Source organism: Gavia stellata, chromosome 2 (assembly GCF_030936135.1).
Source record: "Gavia stellata isolate bGavSte3 chromosome 2, bGavSte3.hap2, whole genome shotgun sequence".
In the NCBI taxonomy this organism is placed as follows: Eukaryota; Metazoa; Chordata; class Aves; order Gaviiformes; family Gaviidae; genus Gavia; species Gavia stellata.
Genome location: NC_082595.1, coordinates 47,950,989 through 47,967,964, shown reverse-complemented (window position 1 = coordinate 47,967,964; position 16,976 = coordinate 47,950,989). Strand labels below are relative to the sequence as shown.

Sequence of the window (16,976 nt, the reverse complement as noted above, 5' to 3'; positions counted from 1 at the left end):
AAACCTGGCTTGACAGAAATTACAAAAAAATAAATAATAAAACCCCCAAAGCTCTAGATAGTATTGACAGATGGATGCTGGTCAGTCACCAGCACTCCGCCATGGCCCCGGAGTTCTTCAGGCATTGTTATACTCACAAAACTTTAAGAGATATTCTTCAGGAGGCGATCGTGCTCTGGCAGTGACCTGAGGTCTGTCCCTGGCACTCTCTCTAAAGCTTTTGCTTTCACCTTCTCATCTGCAGCATTGGATCAATAGCTCAGCAGTACCTCCTCCTGCTCCCATGGCCGCTGCTGTTCCTACGCCAAGGTACGTAGCATCAGCAAGCACACGTTTTGTAACTGGGTCTCCCTGTCTCTGTTTCTACAGGCCATGAGTACGCACAGCTTGTCCGCAAATGCTGCTCTCCAGAATACCGGTTTTCAGCGGGGCTATGCCAAATTGCATCTGCCCTTTGAAGTGACAGTGGCTTTAGTTTGATGGGGGGAGGAGATTGCTCTTCAGAAGGGGTGCTTTCTTTTTGAAAAACAAATGTATTGATGTTTAACAAAAAAGCAAGGCCAAAATCTCAATATAATGAAAAATTTACCAAAAAAGACCAAATCACTATGAATTGCTTAATTACCCAAGTGAAAAGGAATGGACAGGAGCCAACACCGCTCCTGCCTGAAGGACACAGAAGCACCTACCAGCTGGTTATAGGCAAGAGACAGGATCCCCCTCCACTTCATCCGATAAAACTACACCTGGTAACACAGCACCATTTACAGTGGTAACACCTCACCCACTATAATTCACAGTTTTGCATTGTTCACACACAAGATCAGTCATTCCAGCAGGGAAGGTTCACCACCGCCTGTGGAAAGCAGCAAAAGAAACTGGGGGAAGAAAGTAGCAAGAAATTTGAAGGGCATCTAGGGCAGTGTGGATATTCTGTTCCCTACCAATATTAGTGGCAACACAGCCTAGAATTGCATTGCTAGCCTCGACCATCTCAGCAAATCAGAAAGATTAATTATTTATGACAGACAGTTTGAGCTTTGTACCGAGGACAGTGGAGGTGCCTATTTTCTGCAGTGCCTTCCTCGGAAAGTCTCTCCCTGCTCCCCTGCTAGAACATTGGAAGTGATATTAGCAACACTGCTGCATAATTGAAAACATCATGTTGTCACTGTTTTACAAACCTTTACCAAACTTTAATCAATTTGGTGGTACCATTCCATGCCAGCTATTTTCTCCAGATTATTTGAGAGGGCAACTGTTAAATTAAACCATTCCAAAGAACAAAGCTAGTGGAGGCAGAGGGGGGAAGTTTTGTCCATGTCAGGGTCTGAAGACCTCCGAAGGTCCATCTCCCCCATGCTTCAAAGCGGCAAGCCTGACCACGGGGCTTGGATTCAAGGATGTTCCTCCTCCCAACTTCCACACTACAGCATGCCCAAGCTATGGTGGTATTTCTGAACTCATTGTGAGAAGGAGAAATAAGTGTCATGTGTGCTCCACAGAGCTGCTAGAAATCTGCGACAGATTTGTCATCACAAATACAGTCTTGAGTGGTACTGTTTCAGTTCTGCACAAGAGCAGATCTTCTTTACAAAGGCAGTATGTCAAATGAGCATCCGACCACTGGGAGCAGAAAGATGGTATCTCCACTGCTTTCAGTAATCTTCCTGCTGGGTCCACTAATTATAAAGCCAGAGCAACAATTGTTATTTTATATTATAATTACGTGGTGGCCTTTGTCATGCAGATTTCCCTAAATTCCCATTTGGCCTCAGCTCTACAAAATTAAATCACTCTTAAACATTTGCCAGACATCAAGAATTCAAAGCAGCACTTGGTAAATCAGGTCAGTAAGTCTTAAAAGTGCACACCTTATTTTGGCTAAAATTCATCTAATTAGAACCCAAGGATGCCAAACAGGGTGTTTATACTGTAAGAGGACATAAGTTTTTACTTCTCCTCATTATTCATGACACAGTCCCAAAGCAAATTTACAGCAAGCTTTTAAAAATAGCATTAATAATCTTAGGGGCTGTATTAAGACCCTAATTAAGATAGTATATGAATGTTTCCTGCTTGCATGTGAGATGACAGAATTAAGCTACACAGTCACACGAATCCTTACGGAATTTATTTTCTTAGCACCAGTTTGGGAAAGATGGTTGTCATTATTGCTTCCATACAAAGTGTCAAGACATCAAGTCAGAGGTCTTGGTGTGTGACCTGTTAAGTCACGTTTAGGAGCAGGCTTCTCAGTGGATGTTGTAATTCACAGCATAACTCCCCAGGACTCTGGTTGCAGCACCTCTGAAAGCGCTTTCCAAAATGACAAGCCCAAGAAAGGAAAAGTCTTCTCATAAGTGTGCAAAGGCTTTGCTGAGGTGGCCTTTCTAACTTCATGCAGGATTTCCTCAGCAGAAGCAAGAGCAGGGTCCGGTTTCTGATGAACGATGTGGCTGCTTCAGCACCAAGACCAACCCTTCATTCCATATCACTGCTCCCCGTCCACTGCTCAGCTGGCAACTTCGGTAACAAAATGGGACGTGTTTATCAGCCAACCTCCTCTTTTTCCCCCATCCCAGGCTCACCTGCAGGGTAAATCCCTCCTGCATGCTGCAGTTGCAGGGATCACAGCCAGCCTTGCAACAGGCTATTCCAGAGTCCTCTCGTTAGAAACATCAAGTGCTGGCACTTCTGACCACCGTTGTTGGAGCTGCAAGAGCTCAGCCTGCGGCGAATTAGGCCTCCCGTTTTCTGGGAGCCGTGAGCTCAAAAGAAGAGTTGACGAAAGGAAGTCCAAGCAAGAAAGAAGAGGTCGCAGTTCTGACCCCAATTTTGTATCATCAGTCCCAAACACAGCTTTTAGCCTTGAGAAACCATGCAAAATACACCACAGCTGAACTAGATATTATCACCAGCCTCTCCCTCTGCTCACAGCAAGGCAGAAAAAGACACCTCCAACTTTTCAGTAAGAGTTAAACCTTGATTCAGCTTTCAATTTAGATTAAATATTCCTCCCTTCAGAGGTTAACATACATCACTGATATGTTTTTTTGCTGGATAAACAGCACAAAGGCTTCTCACTCAAAACAATTGCCATGTAACAACGCGTATCCTCGACAGCTGTGAACGAGTCCTGATTTAGCTGAACTGACAACTCGTTATTACTGAAAGCAATCGTATACTCTCAGTGACCAAAGCTTTCCTGGCAGAGCTCTCTGGATTTATCATTAACATCCACATCCTAACGCTGCTAAATAATTCAGCACAGCATTTAGCTTTGTGTCCTTGCCTCTCTACCCAGAAACCGCCCTCACTATTTACTGTACGTTCCAGCAACAGGGAGGAAAAACCTGCCTGGATCGTGGTTCCGCCTCACGCTGCGTAACTGAGGGGGAACCTTCACTCTCAAGATAGAAGCCTGGGTTTTATTTATTTTATTTTGTCGGAAAAAGTGTTTATTAGATACCTAAATATAGAGCGTTATTTATCCACACAGAGGCATGACCATGTGGGCTCAGATTCACATGCAAATTCCCTTTTTAATAATCCTAATGCAGGGAGCGCTCCAATCAGAGCGCTATCAGCCCCGGCTCCCTGATACCTGATGCCAGCTTTGCTGGTAATGTAGGCCACCGAAGCAAATCCACAGAGATTGAGTTGGAAGTGGAGAGACTCCGAGATCTATTTGCTTGGCTTCCTGACAGCGGGGTGGGGTGGGGGGGGTGTCTAACTTCTTTTTTTCTTTTCCACTATAAACGGGATATCATTTAAGAGGGATCATTAGCCGAGAGCAGCCCAGCTGGGTCAAGGCTGGGAGGCGGGGACACAGTTGCAAGCAGCGAAGCAAGGTGGAGGCACGAAGATAGAAGACCAGGTTAATGAAAGCATGAGGTGGCTCCTAGGCAGCAGCTGGAGAAAATTTGGACACGCTGACAGGGGAAACTACGACTGGCTAAACAGTGAACCGGGTGGGCCGCTTCTGGAAACAGAGCTTCAGGTCTGTACCCCCTGCTCGTCTGTGTGGCACGTACTTTGACTTTGCATGTGTGTGTATGCCTGTGTAATGCTTTGGTGCATAGCTCAGAGTAAATACCTGGGTATTGAGACGTATCAAAGCAGTAATGCTCAAAGACATAGAGCATTTATTTATTGCCGTTAAGTTGTTTTAAACGCATTTGTGGAGAAAGAAAAACATTAGGTGGAAAAATCTTGCTTGAGCAGCAGGTAAAGAAGTTTAATTATTTCTTTTAAGCATAGTGCATTCTGCTATTCCTTGATTTCTTATCTTTTAAATACATGTTTATGCTTTGGATCTGGTCCCATGCAGCCTTTCTGCAGATGTTACGAGTCAGTAGCAGTCAGCAATGAACTCTTGTTCCCTAAGCTGTGCGCTGATTACTTCTGCGAGAGAGGATCACAGGCAGGCAAGTGGGGGTAGGGAGGTAGCCTCGGAGGTCAAAAGACAGCCTGCCTTTCTGGCTTTGCCTGGGATACAGCAAAAGGGTTTCTCTGGTCAGAAATAATAATTTAAGGTGCATATATATCCCCAGTAAATGTCTGAGTCAAGTAGCATTAGCAAATGAGCTGGCCATGCTACTTAGCTATCAAGTGTACTGTTGTAAAATAAAAGGGGGTAGGAGTGGGGGGTCAAAACAGGAGAAAAAGTAGTTTTAAAATGCCTCTACAGTTTTAACACAGTCTATCTCATCAGTAACTTTGCCAGAGTTAGAATGGCAATGGCAACGGCAACGTCTTCACTCCTTGAGACTGGTTTTGTCTGACAGTGGGAAACAAACAGCATCACCAGAGTCACATTCTAACAAGTCTTTGAAAAATCAGTGTAAATCTAGGCTTCCTTTAAAATTATGTGTCATTATTAATGTATACAAAAACACATCAAAATGTTTTTCTGTTTGCCAGAGTTATATGGTTTTGCTTTTTACAAGCAATAATGAATCAGCTTTAAGCAGCAGGATGGAGTTTGGAAAAGCACCTATGCGTGGACCACAGCCTAATGACTTCAAAGCAGACTATGCTGCAAATCCACTTAAAACATTTCAGAAGTATTTGTTTCCTGATTCAACTTCAAAGATATCAGTATAAATATGGGCTATATTAATAAAAATAGTTTTAATAAAGTTCTAAGTACCCTAGCAAATCATTAACAACATAGTAAGTCCTAGCACCAATCAAACAATCACTTCAATGGGAATTTCAGTAAGCGAACTAAACTTTAGTTTTTCTATCCTTATATAAAAGCTTTCTTTAAACTTATGTTTGGCCTTATTATGTCATTCCCTTCAAAGCCAGGTTCTAGGCTTCTTTTGTCTATACAAAGAGTTCAATTCTAAACCCATTCCATTACTCATGGAAATGAGTGGAAATGCCACACAACTGGGCTGCACTCTGCATTTCATTCCTTTACCAACAAGCAAGAGTAAAAGCTCATCAAAACTGATACGGGTCACGTAACCTGTAAGCTGGCAACTGTACATGCTCAGCACGTTAAAAAAAATGTAGGCAGACAGATTACTAGTGAAAGGCTTTACTACTTCTAGTCTGTGCTCAGTGTTTTGGAAAACTGACCCCCTGCTTCAGCCATGGAATCATAGAATGGTTTGGATTGGTAAGGACCTTAAAGATCATCTAGTTCCAAACCCCCTGCCATGGGCAGGTACAAAGGAAGAGAATAAATATGAGTCTACAATGGCCAAACCATGCTACTAAAAATCAGTTCTGGGAAAACAGAGGACTTTCTAGAAACATAATCCCTTTTAGCCCCATGCCCTTTTCTGCCTTTCTTTTTATAAAGGATATTTTCCCTGTATTTATGTGTCTGTAACTTATTTCATGCTGGAAGTCAGAGCCTTGTTTTTGTCAGTTACAAACCCCACAATAGCTGTTTGTGGTGACACAGGCAGAGCACGCTGACCTCCAGTAAAGCAGCAGCATCAAAACCAAAACAGTCAAGAAAACACTACCAAATAATTCCCTCGGTCACTTAATATGCTTGGTTTGGAAAGTTCCAGATGTTTAAACAGTAGAGGATTTTACTTTATATGTGTTCTGCAGTTGGTTTATTTGCTTACACTTTTATTTCAGTTACTGAAGATTCAGATTCATTTCTAGATCTTTTTATTTTCTAGTCCTGGCAGCTATTTCTGATACCTATACACACTTGTTCCTTTTCTCATTTTAGAGCTTCAGTTTTAGAAGTTAGTTTTAGTTCAGTTTAGAACTTTAGTTTTAGTTTAGAACTTCAGAGTAAATACTATTTTTTTTCTAAGTGACCTTTGTTTCATTTTATTAAAATTATTTCTATTTTTAGTATTATCTTCTTTTTAATGGCTATAAGATTTTCCAAGTCTTTATTCAAGATCTTTGCAACATTCTGCAGTAGATCCTTACCCACTTGTCCCAGAAATGGGCACAAAACCGTAACAGAAAAACAGAGACTAATACTGCTCAGTTGTCCCCGAATACATTTGATATACATCTGGATATACCTACAAGAAGTTAATCAGCTTTTTCAACTACATCTTGATGTACAGTCAGTCCATGTTTGGCAGGAGGCAGTTATGAAAATGGACATGTAACTCCCTGTGATTTAGGCTTCAGGTTCTGGGCATGTGTGGGGCAGTATTAACTCGTTAAAAACAATTTCAATTCAAATAATACACTTAGTAGGCTGCAGATTATTTCACCCAAATAAGAAAGCTAAGGCTTAACGTTCGCTGTGTTTAAAAAGCTATGGACACTTTGAAACGCAGACTGAGGAAAACTGCTCCTTAATGTCACCTGTTAGCATACAGAAAAACATATTGCCAATCCTTAATCCTACCTGCTTCACATGCTACTATTTTGCAGATCGTAGTAAGACATACTGTTCTTTCACAACTGCACGGGACATGGTATTCACTTCATTACTAGCCATTCAATGTACTGCTCTCCCCACCTTTCTCAGCATACAGCCCAGGGTCTTATTTACTGCATCTTCTTCAAACAACAAATTGCTTATGTGTTGTTTTATACACATTACTGAATAGATAGTCACTGGGCATTCGTGTAGTTATTTTGAATAGACTTAGAACGGAATAGACTTAGAACGGAATAGACTTAGAACGGAATAGAATGGAATAGAATAGGAGTAGTTCAGTTGGAAGGGACCTACAACAATTATCTCGTCCAACAGCCTGACCACTTCGGGGAGTACAAGAGGATATGAACTGTTTCATAATTACTTATGTCATTTTTGCCCTTAGCGGAATAAAGTACTTGCAGGCTCAGGGCATGGCTCTCTCACCTTCAGAGACAGCAACGCAGATGCAGAATTTCTGCAGACCAGACCCAGGGATCTCAACCCAGGCACTCAAAGTGAGGTATAACTAACGAATAACCCACAACAAACACCTCAGCTGAACTGCCTTGCCCCCTGTAGAGCATTCAGTAACAGGGACAGGAATATGGCTCCCCAGAAAAGCACTCGCTATCCCTAACTGGCAGACAGTCCTCTCTCTTCCCACAGTCTCCCAACTCAAGTCACTATATGCTCTTCATATTCTGCAACACATGACCCTGAGCTACTGTGGTCTCCTTCCATAAGCAATCTATCAAAACACTACAGTAGGCACTTTGTACACAATAATGTAATTAAAAATTATGTGTGTTGTGGATCAAATTAAAGACTAACGGATTTCTAAAACACTGGCATTTATTCAGCCTTGAGGGCTTGAATTTGCAACTTTAGAAGCAATGCTATAAGTTATTCTTGGAGGGCTTTTAAAAAAAAAAAGTTTTCAGCCCGGTAACCACGCTGACAGCCAAATGAATCTAGGTTGTCCTTTTACACCTACTTCACCGACTGTGGCCATCTGAGCTAGGTCATACTACAAAGAGTTTCTCTTCTTCCATGTTCTTACCACTAGATGCAAATTGGTCCTTCCAACAATAATACATTTTACATACTTCTGTTGACAGATATTTCTTTGCAAGACCCAAGACTGCTGGGTTCCACTTGAGGCTCTGGAGCAAAGTATTCCCCCAAGACCCAAGACCATTTGTTATTTCCTTCTTCAAGCTTAACCTTTCCTTCACCTGCCTCCCAGTTCATCATTCGCTGTTTCCTTTTTTTTCTGCTGCAAAGAGAATGGGACTGGTGCAGTGAGAGAGGAGCCCCAACGTTTGCTCCTCAGACTTCTCTTCTCAGTCCTGTCCAATCCTGCCACCCTCATTCTCCATTCCCTTTTGGCTTTCTTCCCCACAGCTTTGCATCTTGTGCATCCTCCTCACAAGCTGAGGCTCTCCATCCGCGCTGGTGCACAATTCTGATCCGCACCGTTCTCCGCTCTGCCCTCCCCTGACGAGTCCACAGCTCTTCACTTCAAATCCACATCCAACCCACCAGTCCCTCCTCTGTCTCCTCACCACCCTGTGGATTCTCAGAACTCCAGTCTTTGTATGAGGCCATGTCTTATGACAGGACACGTCAGGCAATCGTAACACTAGTCCGTGCTTCCACCGCACGTGGAGGATATGCTGTCCTTGGCCACTATGTAAAACATGAACTTCCTTTCAGTGAAATTCATAGGGAAGTTGCACTGATTTTAAAGGTAAGAGAATCAGGGCTTTATATACCTTTTACGAGTCCCATGTAGGAAACACTGGCAATCTCACCTTCTGTCCTCACAACCAACCACAGTAGTGCACAACTCACAGACCCAAAGAACACCACTTCAAACCAACTGAAAGCCCGCTCCCTACAAATCAAACCCAAAACTTACACCTGGATCTCAAAAATACGCTTTTCATTGACATGAATAATGCTGTCCAGTATAAGCTCAGGTCTTCTAAATATTTATTATAAAAGTACCAGTAACATAACAGTATCAGTGAGTCTCAATATACGTAGAGCACAAACATAATGCTGAATGCTTTTTCTCATTTTCCTGGGAAGTGTTTTATGCATGTCATAAGACACAATAATAAAGCATTAACAAACATTTTTAAGAAAATTCCGTCATTTTTTAAAGATGATTTAACACCTGCATTAGAATAATAGCTGAACAGTTTCTTCCAACTCTGCTGTTTCCTGTAGCTTGTTTAATGGTCAGGTAAAAAACCAGCTTGTACTGCCAAAAACTCTTTAATAAGAAATGATCAGTAAATATGAGGTAGTTTTTTAGTATGCATTTTTGTGGTAAAAGACAGCTGAGGGGAAAAAAAGCTTAATAGCTAATCCACAGTAGTTTCAATGTACTTTGAAATTACTTTAATGGCTTTGGCCTCAGACCCACATTACTTCAGGAAAAAAAAGCAGAAGTCTCCCCTACACTTTTTCTAAGAAGTCAAAACCCATTTACTTTCTCTTTCTTGGGCATGACGATATACTAAGAATTTCGTAATATGACAAAGAATTGGAGAGGTAACAAATGCCTGGTAGATAATCAGTTAACCGTACGTTACAGCGTGATTTTGTAGCTAAAAGGATGATGGTGATTTTTGGAAGAATAAGCAGAGAAAGTTTTTGTAGACTAAGAAGGGGGCACTGGAGTTACTGGCCCTTTTCACAAAGCCATTACTGCAAACAGCCCATTTGCATTCCTGCTTCCAAATGCTTTGAGGAAAAAACCACTGAGTTCTCCTAGCTTGAAAAGCTGCCTTTGTTCATAATAAAGAAAATCTGATCCATTGATCTGTTTAGTCTCACCATAAAAATGTGAAAAAGCTACCTGATTACAGTCTTTGAGTACTTACAAAGGGAATGAGTTGATAAAAAACGGCGGTTTAGGATTTGGGTTTTGCCCCTCTCTAGACTAGACTCTGAGATCCAGTTATTGGAAGCTAGAGCTAGATAGGATCAGACTGGAAATAAGATATATTAAGTTTTAAAAGTTAAGCTAATACAACAGAAGAACACAAATATTAACACAAAAAAAAGCTTTTAACTCCTGTTAGCACTACAGCACAATTCAAAAGCTGTGGGGCAGAGCCTTTTCATGCGATATTTTACAAGAGATTAAGTTGACTGAATAGTCACAGCTACTATTACTCTTACACCAGAAGTTCTTTTTCCACAATTTTAAACAGGGAAAATGATTCTTGGATAGCTGGCAGAACAAGTTCAAGAAAGAGCCTCAGTCCAGCCTGTTCTGACACACCATGCTTTATTTGGGGCTGGCCTGTAAGGTTAGAACAGCCCGAAGAACAGGTATTGTAGGCAGTGGGTCCTGATGAAAGGGATAGTTGTCATAATATTTGTTCTTTAAAGTAAACAGTAGAGTTTTCCAAATAGAAAGAAACAACACCAGCCCTACTCCTCTGCAATTCAGTGTTCTCCCAGGTTTTAAAAGCTTAACCAATCTCTTGCAAAGAGGACTGCTCCCAGCGTAATCCAAGAGTAATAAAATCTTATACCAAAATACCTACAGTTCCAGGTTGTTGGTTTTGTCCACCCATGGGGACAGGGTTTCCCAGAAAGCCACCACTCTTTGTGACTTCTTTATTTCTTTTGTCTCTAGTTATCAAAGTATTTTTTTTTAATGGACCAGCAAATAGAATCTGACAATTCATGAGCCTGCAAAATATATTGCTCAAGTGCCACTAATGCAGACAGAAGGTAACTGGGAAAAGCAATGGCTAGGTGATAGCAGGGGGAGGTGGAGAATGTGTATTTTCTCTCCAGTTAAGAGGTCTCTGGGAATCCACACTACCTATTTGCTTTAATTACAGAGCAGACAACAGACAAGTTCAACCAAAGACGACATAGAACCATTTCTGTGCATCATATTGCCTGCCACCATGATGCTCTTCCTGGCATTCCTGCTGCTCTTCCTGTACCGCCGTTGCCAACGTCCCACTCCGCAGGGGCAGATCTTCAGCATCGACCTCCCCGAGGCCCTGCCCGAGCATGATGTGTCCAATTTCCTTTCTGTGCTGCCCTGGAACAGCGAACAGAGTTTCCACTACTCCACTCTGCTCCCTGATGCCACATTCCTCACTGTGTGCTTGCCTCCGTCCTACGAGGAGGCCACCATGAAGACTTCTATGGATGAGGCTCACATTGAGCTCTCTCCAGATCCAGTGCCTCCTTACGAAGAGAGCACGCTGCAGTGCAGCAGCACCAAATAAACTTCCTACGGAAGCACTTTAGCTGAAGCATGCAGCCCCTCAAGGCACAAACGTGGAACTGCTATGGCCTTTAAAATTAGCAAAATGATTCCAAATGAGGCACAAACCCAATGAATTAATGAAGGAAGAAACTTGGAGTAACAGGGAATGAGTCTCTTCACCTCATCCTAGGATTCGCCACCTTCCATTTGTGGCAAGGGTACACGCACAGTGTAGCACCAAATCAGTCCCAGACTGGTAACACGGGTATTCCAGTTAACAAAGCGTGTCATGCAAGGATTAAACCTAAAGACAGGTGGGAATCTGTCCCTCTGCAATTCCTCAGCCACAAGGAAATATGAATTATGCTATAGATTCACCAGTCACAAAAAGGGCTTTTAGCACACACCTATTCCAATTTGGCTTTTTCTTTTTTATGTGTTTACTTTTAATTGAGTTTCTGACAAGCTGATTTACTCAACCTGTGTGTGTTAACATCACGTCGTTCTGCAGTGATCTGGAATGATCACAACAGCTCTCAGGAAAGCAAATAAATATATAACCTTTACAAAATTTCCAGTGACTGTCCCCAAAGGTTCAAGCGTGCACTGTGGATAAAGGCTGTCTTTTATCACAGTTGAACAGTGAGGACAACCAGAGAAGACCTGATTGTTCTGGGAGAGGAAGAGTCCAGCAGCACCACATGAGAGCATGCTCACACCGTTGCTGCAAGCTGCTTGCCAAGGTCTGTGAGGTCCCCACGTTCCAGACTACTGGCTTGACTTGTTTTCCAATTTACAAGTCTACAACAATAAACACTGTGACCTATTTGGTGCAGCATGTAAAAGAGTTGGGGAAAAATTAATAAAATCAAATGCACAAAAAAAGATCTGGTCTGTATTTCAAAACAGCATTATAGTCCCTTCCCCTTCATCGCTAGGGCAAAGCTAAACTCATTCAAGTGCATTGGTGCCAGTGGTTCAGTTTCAGGGGAGCATGCATATGCATACTTCTGGGCAATGATGTATGTTATCTTCAGTTCCTTCTTACAGGATAGCATTTTCACTATGTTGACAGATGCTCTTGTTACGGAAGGTGGCTACTAAGGATCCTGACAGCCTCAAAAGTTATGACAGCTTTTTCCTTGCAGGTGTCAGCTATTCCATGACATTACATTTGTCTGTGGCTTGCCAACAAAACAACCGCTACATATTATTGTGTGCAGTCTTGGAGTAATTCCTAAACCCAAAGGCTGTCCTGACTTGCACATTGTGATTCCAGGAGCTGTCATGAGGTGTCAATATCAGCCAGTCCTGCTTTGTGAACGTACCACATTCTTTAAAAAAAAAAGAAAACAATAATGGAAGAAGAAATCTTCACTGTACAGCAGAAGAAAGACAGGTCACTTTTGAGTTGCAGGTAGTTAAATTTCATGTTGTTATGTCAACAGTGGCACAAATCACATCACCACAGTAACTTAAGTAGTCAAGGTCAAAACTGATGATCCCACTCATACAGGTCCCTTAAAACAAGAACAAAAATAATCTGCCTTTTGTAATTCAGAAATGGGATTATTTTCTTGAAGTACACTTTTGAGATCATTACCTTTTCTAACGTTCCCTTTTGGTCACCAAACTGTAAGAACAGCAGCAGCAGCTGTTTTGGACAAATCTAAATTCAATCAACCATTTTTCTTTCCATACCATGTCTGTGATGAGTTCCTGATATTTGCTGATGCATTTGAAAGTCTTTCTGCATCCAAGCAGAGAGCTCACGATCTGAAAGAAACTTGTGTCTGGCAATACAGAAACCATAAGCGTAGGGGAAAAATCTTTAATTTTCTCTGCTCCACTACTCTGAAAGGTGAAGGTTTAGAGCACACCGTCTAAAAGAAAGATGTTGGAGTTGAAGCATAAAATTTTCAAATACATAAAAGGTAACTGCAACCAAAGTAAAACAAACACCCTTTGTACCTGCAGCAATCTGAACTGGTACTAGTGAGCTTAAAGTGCAGCAAGATAAAGTCAGAAAAGAAATTTCTAAAAGTGAAGGCCAGTCTGAAGGTACAGTGAAGCACTGGCAGCACCATCTGTGGACACATTAAGAAGTTAGACAAACATCTGCCAGAAGTGATGAAGGATCCTAGTTGGAGCAAGGAATGGATTACATGTCTTCTCTGGGTCCTTTCCTGTTCCTATGCCCTAAAGCTATATGAAAGTAAATTTTGTTCATAATTTCCAAGTTTTGTATGAAATCAGATGTCTGTTTCTTTGAAAATCTGATACTGTGAAATTTCATGTGCATCCAGAGATCACTGTAACCCTGGCATTGTATTTTCACTGTAACCCTGGTATTGTATTTTATAACCACAATGTCCTCATATACATTTTTCTTCTTGTTTAAATCTGATTAAGATTAGGACTTAGTGAATATTAATGTCTGCTAATACACATGTAAAGTCTTACAAGTTGTGAACTCACCATGATGTGAAGGGTAATTGTATTTCAGTTTTCCGTTAAGAAAATACTAACAACCATGATGAGATTTATTATGTATATACAACCCCTTGTTTATACTTGGTAAGAAACTATGGAACAATACAGACCCCCTCTTATTAAGGAGGCTTTCAAAAGCTTAGAGGGCAATCTTTGTGCTTGTCCTCTCTATAAGAGCTGCCAGAATCCCTTACTGACACGGGTCCATTACTCTGTAGACTAAGATGCATATACATCTCACACACATGCGAGTTTCTTGCTGAAAAGACATTTTTAAAGGAAAACAACACCGGTACTTTATACAAAATGGTTCTACTAAATATCCACTGAAAGTATGCAGCACATATCTCCAATAATAATGCAGTGGTTTAATATTAATAGAATAACCTGCCTCTCTTATTTTACCTGAAGGAAGAAAAGATGACACAGTAGGAGCTCAGGAACTAACATCTTGGATAAAATTGATTCATGCCTGTACACAGATTGAGCATCTGGCATCTAACCTTTGCTGAGCTGAAAACTAACTCATGACTCACAGGTTCATATTTGCCAATGATAAAATGTGTTTTCAAAACAGGACAGTCACTGCTTGGTCTTATGAAGTAACCAGCTTCCACCCTTGGACTAAGAAAGGAAGAACAAGCATTTCAGCACACACATTTCGCTGAAGAGAGATGCTCATTTGTTACAAGTATCTTGACTAGAAATTTAGATCCTGGCTTCACTGAAGTGGAATAATTTTAAAAATAGAAACAAACAGCGACATCCAGTCAGAATGTCTTTATTATAGTTCAGTAATACCAGAGTGGCCAAGAAAAAACTGCCCCCAAAATAAAACATTTGGCTTAATCTATGCTTATAAGGATTTTACTTGGGTCCCTATGCCAGGAAAGCTTCCAAATACAGACACCCAAATACTTTTGCCAGTACAAACTCCACTAGCATGAACTATATGTGCTCTAGTAGTAAAAGAATTCTTATGAATGTAATTTTTATCTATATGGGAAGTTGAGTCAGCAGTCTTATTCTGGCTGGGAGTGTAATTTTTTTTTTTTTTTTTTTTTTTACAAACTTTTAAGGAGGAAAATTGCATAAAACCATCAAATAAGAATGAGAGGAATGCTTATGGCAAATAAATTATTCACTGATTTCTCTCTCAAAAACTGTCTGTAAGTGAAACAGGAATTTTTAATCATGGAATTTATTAATTTCAGTCTAATTGTTAGTAAATAATCATGTTATGACTTGTTACACAGTAGTTCTTTCCATCATTTGGATAACCAGGTCTTCTGCGGAACAGGAAAGTCATGTGATTGTGGAACATAAAGGAGGTATCCTCTGTAATAAACACAGCATACCGTTCTCAATGGTATAGCTAGCAAGGCTGGGTACAGCTAGTAAGTCAATGCCACAGAAGCATAGATGCTAATGAAGACAGCAAAACCTCATTGAAAACTCGTTAAAAACTCTTGGATACTTGACTAGCATGAGAGCAGTGTAAATGTACATTTGCGCTTTCACAAGCTTTCCATTAAGAAGTTAAATAAAAAATCCCAATGTCTTTCACATTTGTTGAGGGTGTGAAAGAATCAAACTTGTCTATGACTTTGGCTCCATCAGTAGTTTTACTTCTGACTGTTCACAAAAATGTAATGTCTAGGAGAGTTTATTGTCAGAACATAAGAATAAGGAAGAAGCGGCAATCAAGACTTTAATACTCAAAATTTCACAAATCATGCCATTAGTATCATGTTATCTTCTCCATCCCCTTCCATATTCATTGTTCCGACAAAGTCAGGACGTTTTTTTTTTTCTTGAATGCTTATCTTATAACTTCTCAGACATTTCTATTTGTGACAAAACAAATACTTTGAAGCAGAAGAGCATGTTCACGCAATCCTTTCCAATCATGTCAAGCCCATTCATAGGATTCAAGGTCTAACTTTTATTTTGTAGGGTGTTTTGGTTTGTTCAGGTTTTTTTTCCTGGTTCAAACTAAGAGAACTGAATGCATGTTTTTTAGTTCTTTGAGTGCAAATGAACTGAAGTCCTTTAGTGGACTTCCACACAGAGAGTGCAGGAAGCAGAGCCATACTGTTCCTGCCCTACCCCATCAAGCACCCTGAAGGGAAAGGAATATGCAAAAGAATGCAAATCACAGTGAAAAAATAGTAAGAGAGAATGTGCCCATCCAGAAATAAGCCTGCTTTCCCCTCCCTTACTTCCCATTCTTCACTTCTCTCTCCTTTAGTTTAATTCACTTTTATGCCAGCTACATAAAAGGCAACACAGAAAGGGAAACTAACTCTATAGACAGACCCACAGCCGTAGAGATCAAAACTAAGTATTATGTGTTATGTTCTACCTATAATCATAATATATCATATTGATATATATGATATAATATATCATAAAATATCCATAATGTTTTTCATTATGAAGTGCTTTGCATGAAACCAGTTCCCACTACAGGTTAAACAGACAAATTCAAGCATATTTCTACACACCCATTTCACTGCCTGTGTTGCCAACAACATGCCAAATTATTTAAGCAGAGCCATTAAAACCTCAGTATGTGTTTCAGTTTTGTGGCATTTGTCCTTTCTCTTTTTCTTCCAGTTTGGAAAACATGCAGTTGACGCCACTCTCAGATTTAGTATGGCCTCAAGTTTCTTCAGAAAGACTGTACATCTATGTTCTAGACAAAAAAATCAACTTGAAGGGAATTAGTTTGCTTATAAACCTTATCTTCAATTAATACTCACCCCCTTTACTGGCAAGTACAGTTTTCCTCTGTTAATGATGCAGAATTTAAACATTTCTATAAATGGCTAGTTTCTAGTGTAATCCACATAGCAACGAAACACTGTGGCATCAGAAACAAGAAAATGCTGCTGTGTGTGCAATGGAAGGAAAAAGAAAAAAATGCAGATCCAGTACCACAACCCTTACAGTGTTCGGCTCCAGCAGAAAGATCAAAGCAAACAGAGAACATTAGTATGGAGACAGATGAAGCAAAGTAAGTACACTCCTGTCTAGCACAATTCTGAGACCTTCACAGCAGCTCTTCTACAAAGCATTACCAGAAATCAGCTGGAGAAGGAGCACAAGCAACTAGCTACACAAGCGACTAGCATGGTGTCCCTGACCCAAGACTGGTGAGATGGTCCTCAGGTGTTGATATCAATAGGCCTGAGTGGTGCCACGCTCCACTACAAGGTCCTGCACATCTCCCGTGCTTCCCTTCAGCAGCCCCGGTCCTGCTGCTCCCACCCGTAAGTAGTACAAAATAAAATAATCAAGTTTTAGACCCTCAGAGCATATTTTTATTACAAAAGTAGCAAGTTAACACACAGGTAACATCTAGAC

General features: G+C 40.8%; 1 protein-coding gene across 1 annotated transcript; it reads left to right on the top strand.

Annotated features, from left to right (window-relative positions):
• The first annotated feature begins 3,892 nt into the window (after positions 1-3,892).
• Positions 3,893-11,133, top strand: SMIM28 (small integral membrane protein 28). Its single transcript, XM_059827597.1, has 2 exons — positions 3,893-4,003; positions 10,735-11,133. The coding sequence occupies exons 1-2, from the start codon at positions 3,893-3,895 to the stop codon at positions 11,131-11,133; spliced, it is 510 nt and encodes a 169-aa protein (XP_059683580.1).
• The last annotated feature ends 5,843 nt before the right edge of the window (positions 11,134-16,976 follow it).